The sequence below is a fragment of the Rhyacophila brunnea genome, unplaced genomic scaffold (genome assembly GCF_057557595.1).
Source record: "Rhyacophila brunnea isolate RB1 unplaced genomic scaffold, BYU_Rbru_1.0 scaffold_7, whole genome shotgun sequence".
NCBI lineage: Eukaryota > Metazoa > Arthropoda > Insecta > Trichoptera > Rhyacophilidae > Rhyacophila > Rhyacophila brunnea.
Window position 1 is genome coordinate 46,643,311 of NW_028233339.1, and position 26,195 is coordinate 46,669,505.

A 26,195-nucleotide genomic window follows, 5' to 3' on the forward strand; every position below is an offset into this window, starting at 1 on the left:
ATAAATATTAAAAATATATTTATAACCTGCGATGCCCATATAAAATGCACTCTTTGGTTCAACTCATATAATTTGTCACACATTTTGTTATGAATAAAAATTCTGAAACAAAATAGTTTCAATCATCTGTCAAAATTATATTTTGAATATATTTAGAACAATATGTACATTATTGACATTATAATTATGGGGTCACAATGTGCCATTCTAAATTGAAAGTTTTTTTCATATTCCAGTGCACATTAATTATTTTTATTAATAAATTGCTAAAGCATCATATTACCATAAATAATTAATTATCGAATATAGACCTGTTGGTTAATTAAATTTATTTGTGATACAGATAATAATTGACATTTAATACAATCATTTAATAATATGACCACCTCAAAATGATTGGGTAATGTAATTAAATAATATTAATTGTCAAAAATAATCACAATACATTTGTTAAATAATTAATGTAAATCATGTAAAATAGTAATATTATGTTCAATTCATTGTGGTTGATAATATTATAATCAACAAGTTAACTCAGTTTACGTACTGATGCATAAATACAACTATTTACCTATGTAATACTTAGAGACAAATAAAAACACATTTATATCCTAAAGATAAAGTTTGCGGTATCCTGCAGTTAGTTTCAATAAGTCATTGGTTATTATATTATATTGGATAACATCAATTATGACGTTAGTGGGAAATTGAATTTTAAAACTTATGCACATCGCTGGAACGAGTTTGGCAATCTTTTCCCTGTTCGCCGCGTTCGAGCAGTCTGAACACAAATTTAGTCCTGAGTTTATACCGATCTGAGATTTTTGAGCCACAACTTCACTTCACCGGAAATGTTTCCTCGAATTGTAAAATGCAAAATTTGGTTCTTCTCGGGATGGTAATGTGAATAAAATTTTCCCTCACTTTTAATCTAAGGGTTGCGCGTTGGAATCCCACGGCTACAGAATGTGTTTACATCTACAGCATAGACCCAGCGGGACGCTCCAATGGGTAACAACGACTCTCGGGAAATGCTTGTTTTATAAAATAGTCACCATTTTAGTAAAAAATTGATTGTACTTAAGTAGCGTAGTATTAACGTAGCATTAACCGGAGATAATTGAACAATAGACAAGTTGGACAATATTGTGGATACAAAATTTGGTAGAAAAGATTATACACTTTGAGTTATGAAATTTGTAAGATTGTTATAGTTGTGTATCATAGGTGTTCAGGTAAAAGACACTATCTGAAATAATGGCAGTTTTACATAAAATATGCCAATAGAATCATAAGAATATCTTCTTTAGACAGGCCGAGATCATTAAATGTACACGAATATTGATTGAAAATTGATTTTTCATACATCTTTTAACATTCAAAATGTATTATTTAAAAATTGAATTTCTGCTGACAGTGATATTTTCTTATCTGTTATTGTGCTCTATCTTTATCTGTCAATAAAGATATGACTATTAATCTATTCTATTGTTCTATTTTTCCTTTGTGGTACTTAAACACAAATATTTTGCTGTTGTTGAGAAACTTTTTTTTTGTATTACATAAAAAAAAACTATTCATATTATTGGGAAGTACAATAATATAATGTTGAAAGCAAAATTGAAATTGGGACTTAAGATCTTGAACCCTGACACCACAGTGCCAATCAAAAGGGCCATATTCAATCTCATGTCAAGTTCATAACATTTTCTGTCAATTGAATATAAAATGTACCTATCACCGAAGTCTTTATAGTATTCTTGATTTAGTCGAGACGCAAAACGCGTTTTTTTAAAACCTCATCATTGAAATTGTAAATTACATGATATTTCTTTGCGAATTGGGAGTATTTATCATCAATATTTTTTATGTCAGTAAATATGAGAATATAAAATTATAAATATTGAGATCGTAGGTATGACCATTTATTACGATTTATCTAAGTAGAAATTGTTACCAGAGCAGCTTTTGTGACTCAACGACTGGTATATTAATTTTTGTTATAGTCAACTACCCATGCTACCATGTCATGTTATCGCATTTTAAATATTTTCTAGTAAATTATCAAAATAACAACAAACCGTATTGAATTTGAAAATGTGCACAAAATAATACATGAAAGTGTCTGAAGCCAATTTGTTGGTTGCATTTGAAAAAATCTCTTGTATTTCATATATGTATGAGTCTTTTCTTCTTTATGTATGTCTTCTAAACGAAGGTTGACTATCGCCCTGTGCATTGCGGCTCTGAAAAGTGACCGCTTTCGTCGAACCGCTGATGCAGATTCTTCAGCTAAGAAAAGTGTATTCCTTAGTATTATTTTGCCTCATATTATCTTCCCCCGTACAACTAACTGAAGCAGAGAACGTAATTTCGTTTCCAAACAAAGAATAAGATTCCTCGACATTTTATCCATATCCTAAAAATTCTTCCGTTAACTCATATTTCGAAAGCCATTATTGCATTAGTCGTCGCTTGAGTAAAAATCTATGACATGTTATACAAGGAAATGGATAAAACATAGCATTAAGATCCATTAGATTGGTTATTTACGTGACCTAAAACTCATAAAAGACAAATTGTTGCGATATTTTTGTCTCATGAGAGTTTTTGAGTATCGATTACAAGTTGAACACACATAGAAAATAGTCGAGAACCAAACAGACATATTGTAAGCGACGCGTCGGCGTGTTTCCTGTCATAGGAGGGCTGAAGCGATTAAACTATATCAAACACATTGTAATGTCAATGCCATTTAAGATTACAAATGAATACTTACATTATCGTACATATTTCCAGATAACAGCTGATATTCAACTGTAACCAACGGCATTCCGATATATATATTTTTTAAATAAAACCGGAGATAAGGATGTCACATTTAAATATTAGATTATTTAACTGAGGGTATGTAAAATATATGTTAGGCCTTGTAAGATATATTGGATTTCAAAGCCAGACAATAATCACAATTATTACAAAGAGCATTTTAAACAGTTATTCATAAAAAGAATTTACTATGCAAACAATATAAATTTAAAACGATTTAAAAAAGAATGTATAATTTGTTAAAGGTATTTTTAAAATACAAAAATTTAAAAAAATCAACCATCATTCTTTGGGATCTGTCTGTAACAATGCTTGAAGAATTGTATAGTAAGTAGTATTAATGTTTAATGTAGTGAGAATGGACTAAATCTAAATCAACTTGTTGAATTTTTAATGAACATTGTAGTTACTTAATTTTTGCAGCACAGTTAAAAACAGTGGACCGATTTGCGGATGTATATTATTTAATCCAGAAAGACTGATTCCGAAAGATAAAATATAGTGGTCGGCTCCATGCGGCGGTGCGGTTTGTAGCTCTGGTTTTGCAGATTATACAGGATCGCCAGATGTGATTAAAATAATATCAGTATTCCTATATAGTTCTGACCAATATTTAGGCATTCAAAATTGTTATTATTTTAATGTAAAATATGTAGTATAGTCATAATATTATATAGAGATGTGAGAAAAAAGGTTGTAATCCACAAAATCTAAAAATGAGCCGTGAACGATTTCTATTAAAATAATTTGAATTATATGTTATAACATGACAAGCACTGCTGGTAATACAAAAAATATATATTTTGTGGACATTTGATAATAATTTCACCATTGGTTTGTAATTTTTGTTTTATTGAATTCGTACCATCGGTCGGACTAATTTCACTAATACAATGCAATGGTCAATTTGAGGAAGCTAGACGGGAGGAAAACCACCGCTTCCTGGTCATAGTCAATACCTAAATATTACAAAATGAGTATAGATTCGGTACATAATACAGAAAAACTAAATGAAAAGCATAATAATTTCAATATTTACTTTTATTATTATAGAAATAAAGATGTGGTAATGATAATATACAAAAATATGTCGCCACACAAGTAATAAACAATATTTTTTTTTATAATAAGTGCGGTTAAAAAATTTAATTTACTACTGAGATTGAAATACCTCCAGATCTAATATATTGTTTTAAACATTTTTTTAAATCAGGAAATTGCGCGGTGATACAATTAAATAATTTTACAATTATTAATATACACTAGTGCTATTGAAATGAGCAATGATATTGGATTAAAAAAAATAGAAAAGATGCATCAAATTAAATAATTTAATCTACAAAGAAACTTATTATTTTTGTAAAAAATGTATTCCGAATATCTGTCTTTTTTTAAACATTAACTTGTTATGGAACTGACTTATATTCCATTCCATATTTGTAAATTTCAGAAATATGGGCATTGACTAGAGATAATTCGGTATGTAAAATTTGTCGGGTCAAATAAAACATTTTTTTTAAATAGATGAGGAGTAGAGCAGTCGTCCACCGTGGTGTCGAAATTAGCTTTCCGTAATTATATATGATTTCAACTTACAAAAAAAGAGTGTAAACAAAATGTTAAATGTCTCGATAGAATAAGTTTGACCGTGGTCTATAAAAAATAAAATCTGTTGTATGTAATAAATTATTAATAAATTCGATTCGAGACGGTCAACGAGAGTAATTGATTGAATTTCTGTTATGTTTGACGTGTCCAGCTCGTAAACGGTGCCTAAGGTGAGGCTAAAAGGTTAATTTGTTCACTAATATGCTTCAATTGTCCTGTCGCGGTGTACAATTTTACAATTGACATATCAACGAATGACAATAATATTTTTAAGCAATGAAAAGTTAACAATTATTCATTTATTTTAATTCATACAGTCTTCTCAAAGAGAATTAACAGCTAACACTATTACAGTGAATTTAATTACTCTATTCTTTGCTTGTAATAAAGATAGACATATATCAGCACCTCAGTGGTGAACTGACCTACTCAACATATTCCTATGTTTAAAAAAATGGTTATATATTTTGATCAAGCGACTGTAAATAATTGTATGCCAGTGAGAGATAGTGTGTTCAAAAAATTATTCAGTTTTTAGTGAAATTCAATAAATTTTTCATTACTTACCTAAATTCACAGTAAAAAAATGTTTTCGTTGGTTTCCGTGAAATAATTTTAATATCAGTGCTCATTTCAAAATTTAAATATTTTTACGCATAAAAATAAATGTCTTTTAGTACAAGGAAATGGAATAATATGTTTCCCGAGTTAAAACACATAACACAGATAGAAAAATATTTATGCATTAGTCTTTAACATGAAATTTCACAGGAATCTTGCAAGTTAAAATAAGGACAACAAATTTATTAATAACACCAAAATTTTGAAATATAATACAAACACATTATGTACAGTGTGAAAAGAAAAAAATAGTTAACATTCTGAGGACTTCAAACATATATACATATTATATAAGTAGATATTTTTGTATATTATTATGAAATGATTTTTTAACAATATTATCATTAATTAATGGAGAATAAAATGTATTATATATTGTAGTAAAATAGCTAGGTACCTATGTAGATAGTACTGCAGAATAAATTAGTTGAGTTCTATGAACACCAATGGAATGGACAAGTTACAATATCACCACTTTAGAGATAAAACTCACTACAAATTATATATTGTAATATATGTATCGTGTTATCGGAATTAATCTGAAAGTTTTCCCCTTTTATATATTTCGCAGTCAATCGGTGCTGAATTTAAAACCTCTCGAGATGTAAAATATATGAATATTTATATTTGGACTGCATCATGCATTTGTAAATCGAGTGACAATATCGCAACTCTGAGATTTTTGGCATTAAAAATATTATTCTTATGTCTGAACAGAGTTTTCCATTTTCATAAATTTCAGCAGATATGAGAGATGACAAAGATAGTTTAAGTCTCATTAAAAACACAATAGATTCATTAAAAAATAGTCAACAATAATCCGTTTACCGTAAACCATTTATTGATTTTGCATGGGTTAGGTCAGTTCGCCACCGAGGTGATACAATTATTGTCTTCTCTTGAATATGTATACAATGTGCAAAGGATTTTTTCAAGAGCATGTGGTTGAACCATTATTTTATTTATAATTATTCGGTACTGTTCGGTTATACCGGAGGCAGCGGAAAACGCATTTTGAAAATAGCCGATAAACTGGATTATTTGTTAGTTTGGGTTAGTTTAGGTTCGGTTAGGTTGGGTTAGGTTAGGTTAGGTTAGGTTTGGTTAGGTTAACCTAACAAATAATCCAGTTTATCGGCTATTTTCAAAATGCGTTTTCCGCTGCCTCCGGTATAACCGAACAGTACCAATTATTCTACTAGCAGTCGTTAATTGCACTATTTTTTTTGGATATGTCACCTGACCTACAAATCCCACTAATCCCATCTAAATTGAGATCCTTTTATGTTAATTGAAATCTGAAAACTAATAAAAGCAAAGTAAAACCACCTCGACTCATTTTTTTTTTTTAAATATAACTGTCACCTTATCGTGGCTCGTTTGATAATAAATAATATAATAAAATTATATGTGAAAATCATAGCATTCCGTTCAGGCAAAAGTTACTATCAGCAAAAAATATAGTTTTAGGATCAGTCTTTGAAAGTTTAAAATTAACAAAAAATCAAGATTTTGGCATGTTTGCTTGCTCTCTGATTGCGGTCAGGTTCAGTATTTTGTTCTATTTAGTCAGCTTGGCATCTTTAACAAGTTTTTTTTCTGAATCCATTGCTACATTTAACTCAAAACTTCCATTTACGCTGATAGAGATTTTTGTCTAAACAAAACGAAACAATATATAATTATAAGATTACAAAAAAAAACTTTCAAACCATACTGTAAAGATTCATTCGTAAGTGGGAGATATTATGACAGCGAGTTATATCTCTAAAGGTGCGAACAAGTGGAAAAAAACATTTAAAATAAAGCCACATCATTACGCAATGTAATAAAATAATTAAATAAAACAGTAAGACAAAAAAAATTGAATCGGGCGGCGATATTAGCACTGTGTTCTTACATTATTGAGAGTAAAAAGGACTAAGTGTATTTAGTCAGACAGAAAAATTATATTGTACGGGCATTCATTGAAGTCAGGGAGAAGTATAACAATTGACATTGAAATCAGTGCAATGGAGTGCAATTTTCATTAAAAAGAAACAGAATCGGCTTTATTATGTAATTGAAGCGTTTATTAGCAGTCGGTTGTCTTTCATAAGTCATTTTTGTACCTATTGTAATTGTTTTTAATTTGACCTACTCGCAGACGCATATTGAGGTTCAAATTAATTTACAACAAACTTCCCTTCCTATTCCTTTGAAGATATGAAAAGTATTACAAACGGTAAAGATATGTGAAGTGACTTTATTGCTTTTATTGTGGAAGCTTTTCACTTAGTAAAATCAATTGAATGTTATGAAAAATTAGTCGGCAAGATCAAAAAGCAAAAACAAAGTAGAAGGCATTTTGTACATATTAAAATCATAAATGATGATCTTGTATTTATTATCAAATGGTTGATAAACATTTCAATTAGAATAATCAATACTCTCTAATATGGCATTGAACTATATTAAGTAAGTTTCTTAGAAATGATTCATATTGTCTGGTATATATGTGATGAATGAGAACAAACATTTAAAAATGGCAGGTATCGGTAATATTGTAAATATTTAGTTTTTTAAAAAGTTCCAGATATTTAAAAAAAAAAACAAATTACTTAATATATTTGTTAAAATAACTTTGCTGGTAATAATAATAAGCTAAGTATTTATTATTGCTATATAAAGAAACAGGTACAGTTCAAATAAGATAATATCGAAACAAATGCTGTTCGATTGAATGTCCACGAAAAGGACCTTGGAAGGAATAAAAATCATGCAGAGCGGGAAGGTTACAATCGGCGATGGCCGACGAGAGCGGGACCGCGACTAGCGGTAGCGGAAAGCGAGTGAAAATGTGTAAGTATGGCAAAATGGGCACAATACCTGCAATAGAATCCGACTGCGTTACGCGAGAAGACTGTATATTTCAATATCTACAACTGTACTTGAATCGGATCGCTCGCTTAGAATAAATTAGCATCGTAAAAAAATACTTAACACAGTATATACAAAGGGAACAGTTCGTGCAGCAAAATTTAACGGGAACATTTCAAATTTGATCGGTCAGACACGACAGAAACACCGAAATTTTGATATACGATATAAAATAAAATTAATACTTTGTACCTAATAATTAATAGTGAAATTTAAATTCTTAAATTATTAGTTCAGTGCAATATTTCATTTATTAGAATCCTCACATTCAAAAGTTTATAGCGTCTTATAATCAGGGGGAGACGGTTAATAAAATTAGCTTAGCCGCTTTCAAATAACTATCATTGTTAGAAATTGCATGTTTTAAAAATTTAAATCATTGATGAAGTCATCCCATTATTATGATAGCGTCCTCTTGATGAAAATTCAACATTTTTAAATGACATTACATTGTTTATTTGATTAATGATGGTTTGAGATAAAACAGCTGTGACATTATTGTAAAGCTAATGCGGTGGAACCCAAATAGTTTAATTTTTATAATATGAGGAGACATTTCTTTTATTGTTGCAAATTTTAGAGTATTCATCTGTTTATTACATAGCCTATGTATCGTAACAATTATTATTAAATATAACACAATAGGTACACAATAATTCATGGATATTATTACCATTTAAATATTATCATTAACTTTGACTATTGAATTTTCATTAAAAAATATTTACACATATGTACTACTACCAAAACGGTGACTAAACAAATTAATATAAAATAAATGAGAAAATTAACTATAAAATATTCAGGCACATACATTTTATTTTATTTAAAAATGCAAACAAAATACGCGTTACCGATACAGTTCATTTATATAAGCTATATAAAAAAAAGGTAACTATCTCGCAGGTCTGTGAATATTTTTACATCAAAACCGTTCGGCGGTTCGGAAGCGCCCGCTACTATAATAGAATATTTACACTACAGCTTCCAAATACCCATACGGGAATAGAACTCGACTTGTTCGCTTAAAAAATGAATTCAGATAAATCAGTACCCAAAAGAAGAGTTAACAATCGGGCATCTTCGCCCCGTTGATTTCTTTGGCAAATACTTTTGAATTAGATGTCAGTCGGTTGACGGAAATAAAAATAAGAAAATATAACATAGTAATATAAAAATAGACTATTCGCAATGAGATTACTATCTCTCGTAACGGCAATTAACAGAACTTCGCTCTAAAGAAGTGTAAGTTATAATAACTATGAAGAATACACGGTTCAACCGTGTAACTATTAATATATCTCCAGATATACTAGTATTCGGTATCATGAAAGATAACTCTGTAATATTATCTTTTATAAGGCATGAAAAGAAAATATATTAAGTATAATATTAAATCATGCTGTGATTTTAAGAATATTGTGATTTTTTAAAAATTTAAAGCCTGTGTTTGTAAACACACTAAAAACAGACAACATTTTCATACGGGAGTAAGAATAAAATCCCATAGAAACAATTCCTTCAAAGAAGTCATATCTGATCGATCCTTAATTTTGAGTTTGCGATGTTTCACTGTCTTCCACGCCACTGATTTTTATATATAATCATTTTAACAGCGTACTGTTCATAGATAAAAGGCATTTTACCATTTGCAATTTGCGATTGCGCATCTATGGTATTGACATTGGACAACCTTGTAATCATTGCATTATTGATCATACTATAAATTTGATTTGTCACTCAACAAAGAGAGTTTAAAACTTAATCCATTTTTGCAGTAAATATTTATATCAATTTATAGAATGAACAACCTTCAGTATACATTATCATAATTTCAATGAATGAATTTATTCCATAACAGAATATAATTTCAAGCAGTCAGCAACACTCTTGTCAATCAAAGAAACTGATAACTATTAATGAGATTCCAAGCATGACAACAAAAACTCATGAAAATAAACAAAGAGAAACATTTTTATAGAAAAAATAAGGATTTATTTATGTCATTACATACCTTATCTATTAATTTTATTATTCTGTCAGTTGATCAGTCACGCTCTGTCATTTTTATCATCGATTTTTATACTTTTGTTCAGTTCAGTTCGTCACACAAGGAATTTTCACTCATCATATTTATCAAATTTCATTTAACAGATGCTACAATCGCAAACGTCAAATCAGATAGATACACGAGTAGTAAAATATTCTAGGTTTTTGAGGGCAGTCAGTTGTGCATTAGACATTTGAGGCCCTGACGCGGGAACGAAGGGTGACCGATATCGCTCACAGTCTGTCTGAGTGGTTCACGTATTTCAATATGCTCAATTTGTAAAGAATACGTACCGGGACGTCCCGCCGACTGCGCCAGGGCCCGATCACTTTCGAACGCGAACCGGAGGCTCGGAGCCTAATGCACGCCGACTGTCGCCAAAATCCGTCCAAAGCAAGCACAGAATTATCAACAGACGATTGTATCGTTTTCAGTAATTAAAGAGGATCGATCGACTAGAATATATTTGTGACAAATTTCATCATCGAATTATCAACATAATTATTACGATTGAGAGAAAATATTTCACAGGTTTAGGCCTCGTCCTTCGCGCGTTGGCGTTATTATCAGTCAAAATCTAAGAGGAGTCAGATAATCACGAGACATCATATTAGGGAATCCCACACTTTATAAAACACTGAGACGGTCGATCGCCACATTCACTGTGTTCGGTCTATTCCCCGTCACAAATGTATTTTCCGGAAACGAATCGTCTTTTCACCAACGACAGCCGATAGCCGGCACCCATCAGCTCGAATTCCACCCCGGAAAGGGTTGCTCCTTCGCAGTTAAACTGGGAAGTGATGGTGGCCCTGGAGGAGGGCCCTGACGATAGTTCTGCACGAGCCCGCAGAGAACCGACACCGTGATTGTCCGAGTGCTGCGATAATTCAGTGAACTTCCAGGCCAGCCCTTCGCCGTCACCGCTGGTGGCGCAGCTAGGCATGGACGCTACCTTGAGGACACCGCCACTGACGGGGACCGACACAGACAAATTCAGGAGAGGCGAGGGCGAACTCATGGCGTGGAGATTGTATTTGTAGTCTATCTTGAGATCCGTATGTGACTTCTCGCACTTCCAGTAGGATACAAGCTGGAAGGGGCAGGAGGCGGCGCCTGGCTTCGCTTTGACCTGGTATTTGAGGATGTCCACGTTGAAGTAGCTAGCGGCTGGATTTTTTTCTGACTGTCTCTTAAGCAGGGAGGTGAGCGCAGGCATGTTGAACTCTAAGACCGCACCGTCCCGAGATGACAGGGCGCTGTTGATTGCTATCAGCTGTTTGTTGGGGGTGATGTTGTCCAGTTTGGAATAGTTTTTGAGGCGGAAGCAGAGCTTCGCCGGGTTGGGATTATTGGCCAGAACGCCCACTATCCCTGTAGGGAAGGAGAGCATGAGGTCGCCGGACATCTTTACCTGGCACTTGGACTCGTCCGAGCCCCGAAAATAGCTGTGGACAATTTCATGGAATGCAACAGCTAGGGGAATTGTGTCGGCCATTCCTATGGTGAGCGGGGAGGGTCCACGCGATGATCCCGCCACCCCGGCCGCTCTGAACTCTCCCCCTTCAGATCTCCTTGAAGGCGGACGAGGTAAGGCAATCGACGAGGCGGACGGGGGTAGTGACGGAACGTCTCTCGCTCCCCTGGCTCATATCACCCACCTCAGAAAACAGGTCCCCAACGTCTCCCGTCGATGCGGGAGGTGGACTCTCTAGGAACGTCCCATGGGAGCTTTGTAGAGGTGCATATGGGTTTCCGGCGCCGCCAATCGGTGAGGCCGGATTGCTCCCCGCGGGGCTCTGGAAAAAGTTGAGCCCCAGGAGGTCACTGCTAGGCTTGACCGAGTTGGCGTTGGATCCCCTCCGGGCAGTACCAGCAGGGAACAGGGAAAGGTTTTCCACAGTGGCAAGCAGCTCGTCGACGCTGGCGGACATAGGCGCCGCCCCGTTGCTCAGAGGCTTAATCTCCACGTGGATCTTCTGCTCTCTCTCGTCATCTGAGTCGGAGTCGGATGTGGAATAGACACTTCCTTTGTCATCTTTGGGCCTTATGCAGTAGCCGTCCTCATCAACCTCGGGAGACTGCATGGACTCGACGTCCTTAGACGCGGCCTCTTCCTCTTTCTCTTCCAAATCGGACTTGTCCTCTATAGTGCCAGCATTCTCGCCGCTGTCGTCTTTTTTCTTCTTTGATTTTTTAAGTTTGCGTCTGCTTCTCAAAAACCATTTGGATTCTCTAAGCGGGTTCCTTCCCATTTGGGAATCGTCGGTTTTGTCAGTGGTCTGAGCAGCGGCAGCGGCTGCTGCGGATTGCAAGCCGCTGGGACTCGACGGGGCCGAGCACGGAGTGGCTCCGTCCAAACTCCCGCTGGGCTCGTCTTTACTTTGAAAATTAGGTGTGAAGAGGTTTAGTAATGAAGTTGTCCTTCGCGATGTTTTGCTAGCGAATGACGGTTCTTTCTTACTCAATTTCATGACAGCCGACGTGTTCTTGTGAGCGCCGTTGGTGACTCCAGCAGATATTTGATCACTTTCAGAAATTGAATTGTTAGCGGAAGCCGGCTTGGGCAGCTGGGCGTTGACATCTATGAGAGTGGGCTTCTCCATGACGTTATACTTTTCCAAGACGAACTGCTCGAGGAGCTTCTCCACTGTCATCTCCAGGCACTGGTGCTTGAAGCCGACGTGGACCTGACCGACCAGATCGTGATTGTTTTGGATAAGTTCAATGTAAGCGCCCACAAACTGCTTCATCTGCTTGAGATGAGTCTCCTCCACGTCTTGGAAATGCTTGCAGGTCAGCGACATTTTCTTTTCGAATTCCTGCTTCACTACTGAATATTTATCGACCAGCATTTTATAATCATCGTGCAACTTCTTTAATTTCACTTCTATTTTTTCGATATCTTTCGACGAAGCGTTCTCTTTGCGCAATTTTTCCAGCTCTAGGGCTTTCGCCGTGTAGAGATCTTTGGCTTTTTGCAAAGCCTGTTTAGTACTCTGTACATTTAAAACCACTTCGAGGGTGCTCGATTCCGAGTCCTTTACCGCCTTGTGCTTCTTGTGCAGATCGTCCGCATACTTGGAGACGTCTTTAACCAGCTCGCTGACTTTCTGGAACATGTGGTGGTGGAGAGTGGACAGTCTTTCGGCAGAATTTCGGAGGACCGTCCACATGGGCGCGAAAGTCCCCTGGATCGAGCCGCCGTTGGCCTGCTTCGCCAATTTCGACAGGAGCTTCGAATTGGTCTCTTCCACGTTCGACTTCTCCCTCAGGAAGTCCGAGAACTCCTTACTCGCGTTGAGCCCATACTTCATGTTCTGATACAGAACATCGTATCCGTTGTTCTCCCCCGCGAAATACTCGTTGAAGTTGACGCTCATTTTTGTAGATTTCGATGTGACTTTACATTATGTCATTAAAATAAGGGTGTAATTTAACTAATCTGTTATGAATCGGTATCTTTTAGATCACTGACCTGAATTCTGGGATCGAGTTCGGAATCTCCACACTCCTCTGGTGGAATGCTAAAAGATTCCTCCATTATAAACCGAAGGAAAAACTACCGCAGGGGCATTCCATCGAATTACATCATTTCGACGAGGACTCTACGCACGATACGCGATAAATGTGGACGGTTAACATTTCAAAAAGATACGGGTGCGCAACGCCTATTTAATTTAAAACGCTTTCCGTCACTGCCCATCACGTCCGAACATTTCAACAAAAACAACTTCACAACTCGCAGAATCAATCTACCAATCCTCAATAATAGAAGATGACGTCGTTTTTGCGTGACGTCACAAAACATCTATTTTCCAAATAAGCATACAGTTGCAAAATATCATTAAAAAATAACTATTTTGAATCGAATCTAGCTAAGTTGTTAAAAATTATTTTTATGGAAAGCTTTCTCCATTTAGTATTATGTCAATTAAAATGATATTAACTATGTTTTATCGGGTTTCGTGAAACACACGTGAAGGACATTATTCTTTTATTACAGTTTTGTAAAACATTGTTGTAGGCAATGGTTGTAGGTAAGCGCTCCAAGCTCATTGGTTATTTGTCTGTTTGTATTTATCACTTAATAAAAATCTACTTCAATATCTACTGGTGATTATTATACCGACCTACCTACTTAAAACTCTATCACAAAAATAATTTTGGTTTATCAAAAAGGTTTTATCTCAATTAGTATTAATCAGACATATAACTACAGAATACACTATTAGCCAATTAGCCACAAATAAATTTAAAAAGCATGCAATAAAATCCAAACAGACGCCATTAGTAAACAGCTGTCTGTCAGTATTCGGTCGAAACGTAGTAGAATTTTGCCCAATACGTTTATATACTTATTTCCAGATATAAATGGCATTCCGAAAACATTGGCACACCTGAACATTAGCGTATATATCGGATAGTTTCAATTTAGTTGTAATAATAACAATACAATAATTAGGACAAAGATGTCGTATCAGGGTTCACCCTACTCTGGGCATTTGCAAGACGAGAATGACTTGGATGATGATTGTTATGATGAGTACGAATATCGAGATCAAGAAGAACAGCCTCCCGCAGCAATGGATGACAGCGACGAAGGTAAATTCCTAGACAAATCGACTTCTAACCGTACCCCGTTTAACCTTACAAATTGCAATGTTTTCTTTCAAACTTCGACCTATTTTCCCTCCGAAAAATGACGTTTATGAACTACAAACGAACCGTTTCCATTATATTCTAAATAAAACTATAATTTTACGCTGTCATTGGATGACTGTGTATTTAAAAAAAATCAGAAACTGGTGCTCGATGTGAAATTTTGTGTCAACTATTCTGTAAGATGGTATGATGGCAAAAAATATTTTTAATTTGTCTGCTACATAAGCAATTTGGTTGTAATATATTTAATTTAATCACAACCCACACCTTTTTTGAACTAGATTATTTACACACATTTAGATTTAAAAAATAACAATTTAAAGCTATATCGATTGGTCATGTTGATATGAATATATGAAAGCTTGTCAACTGAAAGCAAAAATAACTTAATAATACACAAGTCAATACTATGTATATTGATTTAACTTCATAAGCTTAATTTTTTGAGAATATTACTGAATGTGATCCTTCTTCTAAGAATCTGCCGTTAAGTACCTACCGGAAATAATATTTTCAGATATCTAGTTGTTGCTAACTTTTTGATATTAAAGTACTTACAAGATTGTATATCGCCTTGAAGTCACTAGATATTTTATCCTAATCGATTCAATATTTGATCCAGGATTAGTACATTTAATTCCGGGTTTTACATTTTTTTCCTGCTTTTATTTCTAAAATATTCAAATTCAACTAAAATGACTTATTAAAATTAAAAGTCCAATTTATTTGAACACATTTAATTCAATGACATGAAGCAGCGCAATCTTTAGATTAATCTTTTTGCACAAGCAACGAGTGGTCCACTTTTCAGCTGTCAAAATCAGATCCCTGATTGCTTGACATATTGATTCGCCCTTTCTCGTTTCAAATCAAATATATGAACTATCAGTGTTATTTATAAATAATATACATTCCTGTTATTCATCAGCTGTCAAAGTCAGACTAGTCCTTCACACAAAAACCGGTGGTAATATCGATTTCCAAAAAATACACCCGATCCTCTTTTTGCATGGGGGAACGTACCAAAGATTACCGTGCAAAACGAAACCGTGTAAAAAAGGTAAGGTGCCCATACAAAAATGGTAGATAGATTCCATTACTTAAAATCAACTCAAAATACGAAATTCTTGAACTCAAAAATAAATCAAATTTATTTATTATTTTACATAAAAATCCATAGTTTTAATAGATATACTTAAATTAAATTTACCATAGAGAAACATATGCATTCAGTGTTGCTACTTGACAATAAACGTCCCCGTTTACTGCTGTTTTCACTGGTGAAAAATCACTCATCGCTGGAAATATTTTATGACGCTGACGCCGAAGCACACGCCGTGTCTCTCGTATCGAACCCAAAGTGACTGACTAGTGGCATCATGTATGTCCATATGTATGTCTGGGCGGCATCCGGTCACAACATATGTATGGACCGGTAGCGTGCGGTCCATTGCAATGCAATTTTTTGATAAATATGGTCATACATACGTATTTTTATTCTTTTTACTTTTTTTAAACCGTGTTATTTCGAAACCCTGCAAAAAAAAGCCGTGCAAAAAGAGTATCGGGTGTATGTAGCATTGATCTATGCATTTCATTTGTAGAAGGTGTGTTAATGCTAGTGTATTATTTATCATGTAACTCATCTATCCAAATCAAACCATTCCCTGTGTGAACACAATAGACGCGTCAGTATGAGCACTCTATAGAACAATGACAGGTCATCTACAACGGGAGGGGCGGGAAAAGTAGGACCAGTCGTTGTGAATGTATCGGCTTTCTACTTGAGTCGGCAATGCATGAGGTCAATGAAATGAATTCCAGACTGATGTTCGTGTGATGCCAGTGTGATGCGTTCTATTTATAGGCATCATGTTTGCAATGCCTAAGACCAAGGTCACACAATGCGATTTCATATCTTTCGTTTTGCCTTTCGTTTATTGCCTATTCAAATAATGTCTTAAACATTGTCAGTTCAAGAGAGAACTAACATTCTCAATAAGGTGAGAACACGTTAATATAATATGCTTCAAACCATTAGTTCCAATTTGAGCTCGTGGATGCTTTTTGTATTCTTGTGCACTTTTTTGTTCATGTAGCCTTAAGACGGTACTTCAGTGAAACGGGAAATAATTTTCAACTATAGGTGCGATGAAATTTTGGACTGGCTGGCAATCGGAGAGCGAAAGTCAAGCTGTGAACACGTCAATTTGTTTTGTGATGGCGACGGGGGAATTAATTCTTAAATCGTGTAAAGATGACTAAAAAACGTTACCCATTTACTTGAAAAAGAAAACATGTCAATGAATATATTATTATTATTGGTAATAGAACAATAAACATAACATTAAATGGACGCATGTTGACTTTTTATGACAAATTATGTTTTGTTCTGCACGCGTCATTTGCACAATCTTCGCGTCGCGTAGTCACGATGGTTTTAGACCATGCCTCTGCTGAACTATAGCCTTAAAGAAAATAATCCCAAACATCGAATTCAATCTTCTCGGTCAATTAAATTACATCGCTTTTTTGCCTTTGAAATTCAGTAGAAATAAAGAGATTATTTCACCGGCTGTATGGCATGTGGCGTTGTCTTCATGAAACTAAATAAAGTATGAGTCACCTAGAGTCAAAACTCACATTTTGCAATTTTGTCATTTTTTAGTTAAATATACCAAGTGATTCTTAATGCATTAATCTATAATTAAAGAAACATAGTTGGATATCAAAATTACGTTAAACCATGTGAAAATCGTTGACAAAGTTGACTGTTGATGCCATAACTCACATTTTTCAATGAATAATGTGAGTTCTGTAATCAAGGCCCTTCTACTCAATCAGGGAGCTCTATTTCTCATAATGTGCTGTGTATCTGCAGCCTTAGGAGTATTATATATATTTTAAAAAAATTATGTAAATCGACTCATGCATTGTTATTCAAAGGAGTTCAATACTTTTCTTCTAATTACAAAAAATCAGCACTCTGGTGGTTTAAGATTATCTCAAAACTTGATTTTTGGAATATGTGAGTTATGACTCTAGGCGACTCATATGCTCTAAGTCAATACAATTCAGTCCTGCCCATAGTTAAAGTCACCGCAGTAGCGATAACCGTTGACTAGAAGTGCTTCACTATCGTTGTTTCCAAAAAAAATTAAGGCTTAATGCTCTGGGCCATAAAATACTATAAAACAGTGACGTTCTGAATGCATTAGTCTTTCTTGCATTTCACGAGAATTTTCAACACTCTAGATGTGGAAATTTTGTTTGTTAATCAAACTAAAGATGGAAATAATCATCGCCTGTTTTGTTAACTTTAGATTAGAAAGTGGCTTCCTACATATACATCTGTGATGGCTATATGGCCAATATGGTCTTTGACATCGATTAAAGTGTTTTTTATTACAAAAAAACATTCTCAAACCCTTATTGGATCAGTTATCAGTTACAAACTGTACTAACGTTGTAAGACCACGCATGAAAAAATTTTGGCCAACGTCTCCTTGTAATGTAGAGCAATATCATGCTTATTGCTAATAAAAATATAATCATTTGTATCTACTGTTAATCATTTTCTTTTATTTAAAAAAAATCAGATACGGAGGAGGCGAGTGAAACAGACATGGGACACCGCGATGAGCCACTAGAAATTAAAGAACAGTAAGTTAATTATACTCGCAGAATGACTTATTTGAAACTATATGTATCGGTATTGTTTTTAGTTTTCCACATGATTTAGGATTTTAACCATTTAATAACAGAATACTGGATCACCTTCCTCTATTTTTCTTTGAGTTCTGAATATTATGTTAACCTCTTGAAATAGAAATTTCTACCACCTCAAGCACTGATGCCAAAAATGTTGAAGAAAAACTGTCTTTAGGTATAATAGAGATGGAGCCTTTTTATATAAAAGTGAAGATGGGGAAAAGGATTCCCGAGGATAATGATTACATTAACTGCAAATTATTTCATATTGCATTTGTATCAAACTTCACACATATGCTTTGTAATTTATTTATATATATATATATTACATACCATCATAAATTGTCCGTTGTTAGAATTTAAATCTAAGCTCATCACAGTATAAAAAGTATTACATTGTATGTCAAATGTTACCATGTGGCGCCTTCACTCAGCGGACAATTTAAGCTGGTGGATCTATACCACAGTCGCACTGAGAACTACATCTTGAATTGGTATTACAAGCTTAATATACGTTTTTTCTACAATTCAAGATCATTATATAGATTAACAATTGCGTAAATCTGTAAATAATTAATACAAGTGCGTCAACAACAGGCCATCACTCATTAAAATTCACCCAATACTGCCAACAAAAAGAATATAAATTTTTCTATTACTGATTCAGCTATTCTAAAAGGTTCTGGAATCAGATGATATAAATACAAAACACTTGTAACGCTACGAGGTCCAATTACAGTAGTGTGGTAGTTGTAGTACAGAAACAACCAGCTTGAGAAAATCACATAATGTATTGTGGTCGCCTGTGAGTTCAATCTCTTAGGTGATGCATGTGTTGTTTGTTTCAGAATGTACCAAGATAAAATAGCAAATTTAAGAAAACAGTTACAACAGCTGAGGGACGGGGTGCACCCCGAATACTCTCGCCGCGTCCGCAGACTGGAACAGCAGCTGTCGGAGAGGCAGCAGCTCAACACGATTCACAGAGACTACCTCATGGAGTGCGTGGAGCAAGATTATGTCCTGGAGAAAAAGGCCGCCGCAAAGGAGTTCGAAGAGAAGAAGGTGGACCTCAAAGAGAATTTATTAACAGATTTCGAGGACAAAAGAAAACATATTGAAAGTGAAAGACTCACTATGGAACTTAATGGTGATTCTATGGAGGTCAGTTTACTATTCACATTTTGACAATTTTATTACTAATTACATGAACAGATTTGCAATTTCGATAACTCACGCTAATCGTCGTTAGCAATCGTCAACCTTAAATCACAAAGACGTGTAAAGATTTGGGGACCAATTCGATCAACCTGATGTGATTGGTTCATAACATACATTGCGTGGCTAATTATAAAATTATAAGTAAGCCAAAGATTATATTGATTAAGTTTGCGGCTAAACTAAACAATCTTCCGTCATATTTCGCTACCTACTTCAAAAATGTTACCGCAAACTATTGGAGATTGTATTCGGTCAAGTATCTAGTCGTTCATTGTATTTATTAAACATATTAATTTGTTTCGGATTTTATTTTAAAATAATGAATAAAGTATGACATTTATTATAAAAGCAAATCTCAACATGACAGTAGTGACAGGGCATTACATGACACCTTTGAGATAAACTTTCAACCTAATCGTCGAGTTGGATCAAACTATAATAGAAATGTCTCTATTTCGCTCATTATATGATAAAACTGACGATGTTGCTTAAATATCAAATGACTGCTTAGGTAAAATGTCATATATGCATAGCAATCGTAATTAATTAGTTTTCATAACGTCAACATTTTATGCATCAGGCCCTAAGTGAACAGTTAACAAATTGTCTCTCTGTCAAAGGATAGCCTACACCATGTGGATGCTTATATGCTTATAATTGTCATTTTTATTATTTTGTCAGGTAAAACCCGCCATGACCCGCAAGTTGAGGCGGCGACCCAATGAACCAGCCCCCGCCCCAGACAAGCGGCGGAAACCTCTCCCCCTCACCTTGACCTACCTCCTAGATGAAAGAGAAGTGGAGTCGGACTTGAGACAGATTTCTCGCAATCGTCCCTCTGCACCTATTGTCCCTCGGAAACAGCACGCTCCCCCACCTTCGTCTATCTCACATTCTATCGGTAAGTCATTCAGTCATTTATCATTTTACATTTTGTCAATTTCTGTTTCACCAGCTAAAGTTTCCTGCGTGTTTGTTATAGTTTTTGAATCTCTTGAATTTAAGGTGTATGTTTTTCACCCACAACTGAAAGAATACATAGATTAAATATTTTGTTTTTCAGGAATAGTGAAAAGTCACTGTTTTAAATGCTCCATTCCAGCTTTGATCTTCAGAAATTTGACTATCTATATAAATTTGCTGTCACAAAGATATATTATGTTCTTGACTTCCGACTTGTTCAAGCTTATTGCTTTTGAGTAAAGAAATGTCCTGATTACAGACTGTATAACAATTTAATAATTGATTTTTTATTGTATAGGCGGAAACAATGTTGAAAATCGTCCTCCGTCACCCTTGGCTGAAGCTCGAGTAGAAGACGGTAAACTATTATACGAGAGGCGTTGGTATCACCGGGGCCAGAGCATCTACGTGGAGGGGAGAGACTATGCTCGCTTTCCAGCACACATCACCGCCATTGGATCTGATTGTGTGAGTGAAATACCTTTTAATTGAACAATAGTCATCGTCAGCCATCTCAGTCGGCCTTCTTGATCTTCTTTTACCCTCGGAGGATGTATACATAACCCGTCTTGCTGATGGCTCCTTCAGTATTTTACGTGCGTGACCGATTTAGCTCAGTCTTTCTTTTTTTTATAGGTATGCGACATGATCATTCATAAAGTAAATATAATTCATCATTTTGTCTCAACTTACAAATGAGCGTAGTTATACACAAAGCAGCCAAGCCACAATTTTAAAAAAAATGAGTTATTGTGATTTCCATAATCTCACACGTTTGTTTTACGTTCTGCACAAATCAGCCAAGCTGCTGTCATACAAACATCTTATATAAATGCGTTTTAAAGATTTTGCAAATCACAGAATATGACATTTTCGATTTGCATAAAGCAACCAAGCTGCTGTCATACAAAAATGTCATATAAATGCGTTCTAAAAATATGCAATATTCGTTCTGCAAGAAGCAGCCAAATGATAATATTATGTACATAAGTAAATTTTTAAAATCGTGACTGTAAGGTGTGTTTTTCTACATTCAATTAATAAACATTATTTTCTCAATTACATTATATGTTTTTCATTTTATTATATATAATATAATATACAGATTTTTCATATAAAAAATAGTGCCAGGCAGCTAAATATTGATGTATAATTTACAAGTTTTTCGAATTATTTTCAGAATTTTGAAATTCCCATAATAATTTAGTAACTTATAAGGCTATTTTTAAAGAAAATAATCAAAAATAAAGACTTTTCTTACAAAAATAAGAGATGGCTGCATTCCGCAGAATGCATATTCTAAAAAAATCATTTTACTCAAAACACCTGGACTACTAAAATACCAAAAATTCATAGATTATATGCTTTTATCTCTTCAAAAGTTATACAAAATTATATATATACCTATATAATATCTATCATTCAAAAAGTATACACAGTATACAGAGGCTTTGCTGATTTAAAGAAACACAATTTACATAAAAGTGCTTCTATCTCTGTTTGAGGTTTGTGTGGCTCGGCTGCTTTGTGCATAACTACGCTCAAATGCAATTCTTCTTAGGACCTCTCAAAGATGACCACTTTTTTCTCAACCCGTTTGTTGAGTGCCCTGCGCTCTGATTCATATGTTAATACTACTGGAGGGAGGAGAGTTTTATTATGAACTGTTATAAACACTTGCTGTTAGCGTTAATTCAGCAACTTATTTCATCACTTGTGTTATTCGCAATACTCCACAGTTTCAAAATTATTGTTGGTTACAATAAGAGTGCTATTATCATATAGGTATATCAACACTGCGCAAAACTGGTACCTTTACAATTATATTTTATTTTGCTTTCGAAAGTAAATGACAGCAAGACAAAATCGAACAATACCGGATGGCTAGTGCACAAATATCTTATGTTCTGTTTGTACTGAAATTGATTTACTGTTATGATTTAAATAAATTAAATTAAATAAAAAGAACTTTTTATATGCCACGTTTTTAAATTTTCTGTTGAATCATATAAACTTGACAATTCTATGTATTACTAAAAACTTTTCATTGTATGTACTTGATAGAAATACTGAATAAATATTATAGAATACAGAAATGTCATTTTGACATTTCATATTGAGTTCCATAGTAACGCACGTATATATTAATAATTTAGTTGCTAGGACCCACTTAGCAACCAATAATAGTGAGTAGTAAATATTACTTTTAATGAATTTTTTCCGAAACATACAAAACAGAATTAACTGAAAATGAATTCAATTCTGCTTAAAGATGGCCAAAAGTATTAAAAGAATGCATTCTCATCGTGTTATGATATACCTATTCTAAAAGTTTCAAATGTCTAGCTAGTCGGGAAGTTAGTTAAAAAATTTGTACCGGACAAACAATAATACGAGCTAATAAAAACGTCGTAAAATATTGTACCTCCTATTGTATCAGTTAACAATGTTACATTGAAGCAGGCGAAACTGGTCGTAATTGAATTATGTGTTTTATATTAATTAAGCAAATAGGGCGTTGTCTTATTAAATACATGATTTGTTTCATTTCGTTTTTGATCATACGAAACTGGACTGGCCTACGATATTTGCATCCATGGAGTGTTTACAAAACAAATTAATTTTCCTGGCCTGAAATAATGACTTATTACCACTGAGAATAATTGACTGTGAACAGCTGCAATTTGATCTCCAATTTTTGATTGAAGAAGAGGAGATTGAAGAAGAAGAGAGGAACAAGGGGAGGAAATGGAAGTAATAAATCATTTATTCATTTGTTTCAGATATGGGTGAAAAAGTCATCAGTGGACGGCAACAAATTACGAATAAACACATCACAACTGGCGAGGGGAAAAATGATTATAAAAAGAAGGGCATCGTAGTAATATATTATTTTGTAAATTGACTGATAGTTTTGTACTTATATTTAAGATCTAATAAAGAAATCAAAACTACCAATTATATTCTTTTACTAGACGGGTTCCTAACCTTTTGTTGAGTCGATAGCCCCTTTTATAATATCCAATGAAGTCTTGACATCACAAAACCAATTCATTTCTTAATGAGAACATTATACTGAAATAGATCATTTAAAACGATTTTTTTAACGGCTGGGGGATGTGATGTATTCTAGACAGAGGGGTTAAATATTTTGTGAAATATTGACCCCTAAGTGAACGAAACTGGTCCTGATTGTTATTTCCTGAGAAATAAGTACTTTATTACATTATTATTATTGTGTTATTTTAATTAATCTGCAATATAAATACATACTATGTAGCTGCAAAGTATTGTAAAACTGTAAACTTCCGTTTCATCTTGATACAGTTTCTCTGTCAGTATACTGGCTCAACAATGGAAGCTTTTCTGGATGGCAGGAGAATAATTGAGGCGTAGAGTTACAAAACCCGCTCTAGAGACTTTTTTGAGTTTTGAGTAAATGACGAAAAACTGTTTTGACCATATTATGATGATTTAAGTGTAAATTTAGATGTTATATTTCTTCCGTTACATACGGAAAAGTATAATAAATTGTCAAATCCAACGTATAAGCTGTATTTATTCAAATAAATGCATTTTAATTATCCCAAGAGCGGTCTTTGTCAGTCTCTACCTGACAGAGCGGCGTTCGACGCGGAATTTTTTAAAAGGAGCGGTGTTTGTCGCACAGTGGTACATTGTTGACAGGAGATGATAGTTCAGTAGCGGTCCGTATTTATTATAATTATGTAATATATTTTCGAATTTACTTTGTCTAAAAAATATTTTATAGCCATTCTTACCTACTGGGAGCTGTATATTTTTCGCATTGCACCTACATATTTAGCTGTTTTATTGGTATGTAATATTTTTTAAAAATAGTGGTATGTACTTGTCTTAAAAATATTTTTTTTTAAATTTAAAAAAATAGTTATTTAGTTGAATAGTACCTACTTTTTACTATGTCAAATTGCCTTTGTGAAACTTTTTAATTTTAATATGTTAATGTCATGTACTTATTTTTATTCTATAACAAACAAAAAAAAAATTATCAAAAAATGTTACTTTTCCTGGAAACAATTAGTTATTACCTACATACCATGCAAATTATTTGTTTAATAGGTAACTAATCTTTTATAATTATATAAGTGCCCTAATAATTCTTAATAATTTTAATATTAATGACCATATTTTGAATCAGAAAGATATTTTTAAACCCTTCAAAGGTATGTAATTATAAGATAATTTGAAATAACAATAACATATTTTTTAATAATATCAATAGCATAAATAAAAAAAACCCAGCGGACTTAAGTACAGGCCTTTACCTAACTAATCCCTGTATTACGAGTACCTGTGTCCCCAAATTCCATGTCTGTGGGAAACCCATCATTACCTACCAACCTATTTATTAAATGTAAAAATAAAATAATAATATTTTTAAGCTATATTATTCATAATCTACTTAGGTATATTAGATATGTATAGCATTTAATTCAGAAAACCAAATCTGATAAACAAAAGTCGCGAAGTATGAGCTTACTTATTTTCCCATATAAATATTTATTACCTATATTCTGTTGTTCCTGCTCCGTTTTATATACCTACAAATAATAGTGATAACGTGGAATTTCTGAAATTTATTGCAAAAACGTATTATAAAAGTAAAGGTATTTCTACAAGATAGCACAGCATTGTTAACTATGTGTCGTTATTACAACTAAACTAATCTACAAATTAATAAACATATTTGAATTAAAATTCATTATCGCTCATATTAACGAATGATACAATTTTATGACGAAAAAAACTTGTCCCGTGGAGATAATGATAAGGAATGTCATTTTTTTATCAAGGGAGATGAAAAAACTAGCCTAACGTAACATAACCTACTAAATCTATCATTTGTATAGTACAAATTATCAAACAAAAAGCATTTCTCCGACAGAAAATAGTTTTCTTTTAATTATATTTTTGACACAAACCAAATAATGATAAAAACGTGTAAGAACCTTATGATATTTTATTATATCACACAGAATATTAAATATAAATGACAACAAAAAATACACGTAAAACTAGAAAATAATATGAGCCACCACTGGGTTATTCATAACATAACAGCAAAATATAGTCAATTTTTAAATACGTTTATTGGCGTAACAGGCTACATTTCCAAGCAGCTGGATTTTTAAAACGCTTCCTTGATTGTTCTTGTTGAGATTCCGTCACACTAACTATTAAAACATTCATTATTAAAAGTAAAAAATAGTAAAATAATTGAAGCAAAATTATGACGCGCACGAGAAAACGGTTTGACGGTTTGTATGGAGATTAAAGGATTCGTGAAGAGTCATTATTTAAATCGCGGCATCTGATTGGCCGGTTACGCAGAGAGGGTTTTACCAGAACAAATTTATTTTCAGAGCGGGTTTAGTCAGTCTCCTCGATATTTATTTTGATTTTTTGAAGAAACAGAGAGGGATTTAAAACTCTCACCTAGAACACAAGATAGGTCTTACGAAAGAGCTCCTGCGTACATTCATAACTATTTTTTTTGAAAAATCGCCCAGAGCGGGTTTTGTAACTCTACGCCTCAATTATTACTTAGAAACTTTCACATTAATAG

General features: G+C 33.7%; 3 protein-coding genes across 4 annotated transcripts in view; 1 reads left to right on the plus strand and 2 right to left on the minus strand.

Moving 5' to 3' along the window:
- LOC147064981 (uncharacterized) overlaps positions 1–13,797 on the minus strand; it is a 32,125-nt gene extending 18,328 nt beyond the window's left edge. Inside the window, exon 1 of the mRNA XM_085958381.1 lies at positions 13,506–13,797. Within this exon, the coding sequence (XP_085814507.1) occupies positions 13,506–13,571 (66 nt within the window). The 5' untranslated portion in view covers positions 13,572–13,797. The remainder of the gene's footprint in view (positions 1–13,505) is intronic.
- LOC147064982 (F-BAR domain only protein 2) lies at positions 10,560–13,552 on the minus strand. The gene is given in 2 exon segments (XM_085958379.1): positions 10,560–11,642; positions 11,644–13,552. Coding segments are annotated over 2 exon segments (2,709 nt in total). The 5' UTR covers positions 13,411–13,552; the 3' UTR covers positions 10,560–10,700.
- A 519-nt stretch (positions 13,798–14,316) lies between the features above and the next one.
- LOC147064983 (sin3 histone deacetylase corepressor complex component SDS3) lies at positions 14,317–23,545 on the plus strand. Of its 2 annotated transcripts, none has more exons than XM_085957409.1 (6): positions 14,317–14,632; positions 18,292–18,355; positions 19,252–19,567; positions 20,306–20,525; positions 20,886–21,055; positions 23,371–23,545. In XM_085957409.1, exons 1-6 carry the CDS (start codon positions 14,500–14,502, stop codon positions 23,467–23,469), a joined length of 1,002 nt encoding a protein of 333 aa, XP_085813535.1. In that variant the 5' UTR covers positions 14,317–14,499; the 3' UTR covers positions 23,470–23,545. The 2 variants fall into 2 exon arrangements, with proteins under 2 accessions (XP_085813535.1, XP_085813536.1); XM_085957410.1 differs by lacking the exon at positions 14,317–14,632 and adding an exon at positions 14,739–14,876.
- Positions 23,546–26,195: the final 2,650 nt, after the last annotated feature.

Bases quoted from the DNA above. Each gene is read 5' to 3' on its own strand.
- LOC147064983 (XM_085957409.1), top strand. From the start codon at position 14,500: ATGTCGTATCAGGGTTCACCCTACTCTGGGCATTTGCAAGACGAGAAT. The intron at 18,356-19,251 runs GTAAGTTAATTA...TGTTTGTTTCAG, and splicing joins CCACTAGAAATTAAAGAACA to AATGTACCAAGATAAAATAG. The intron at 19,568-20,305 runs GTCAGTTTACTA...TTATTTTGTCAG, and splicing joins TTAATGGTGATTCTATGGAG to GTAAAACCCGCCATGACCCG.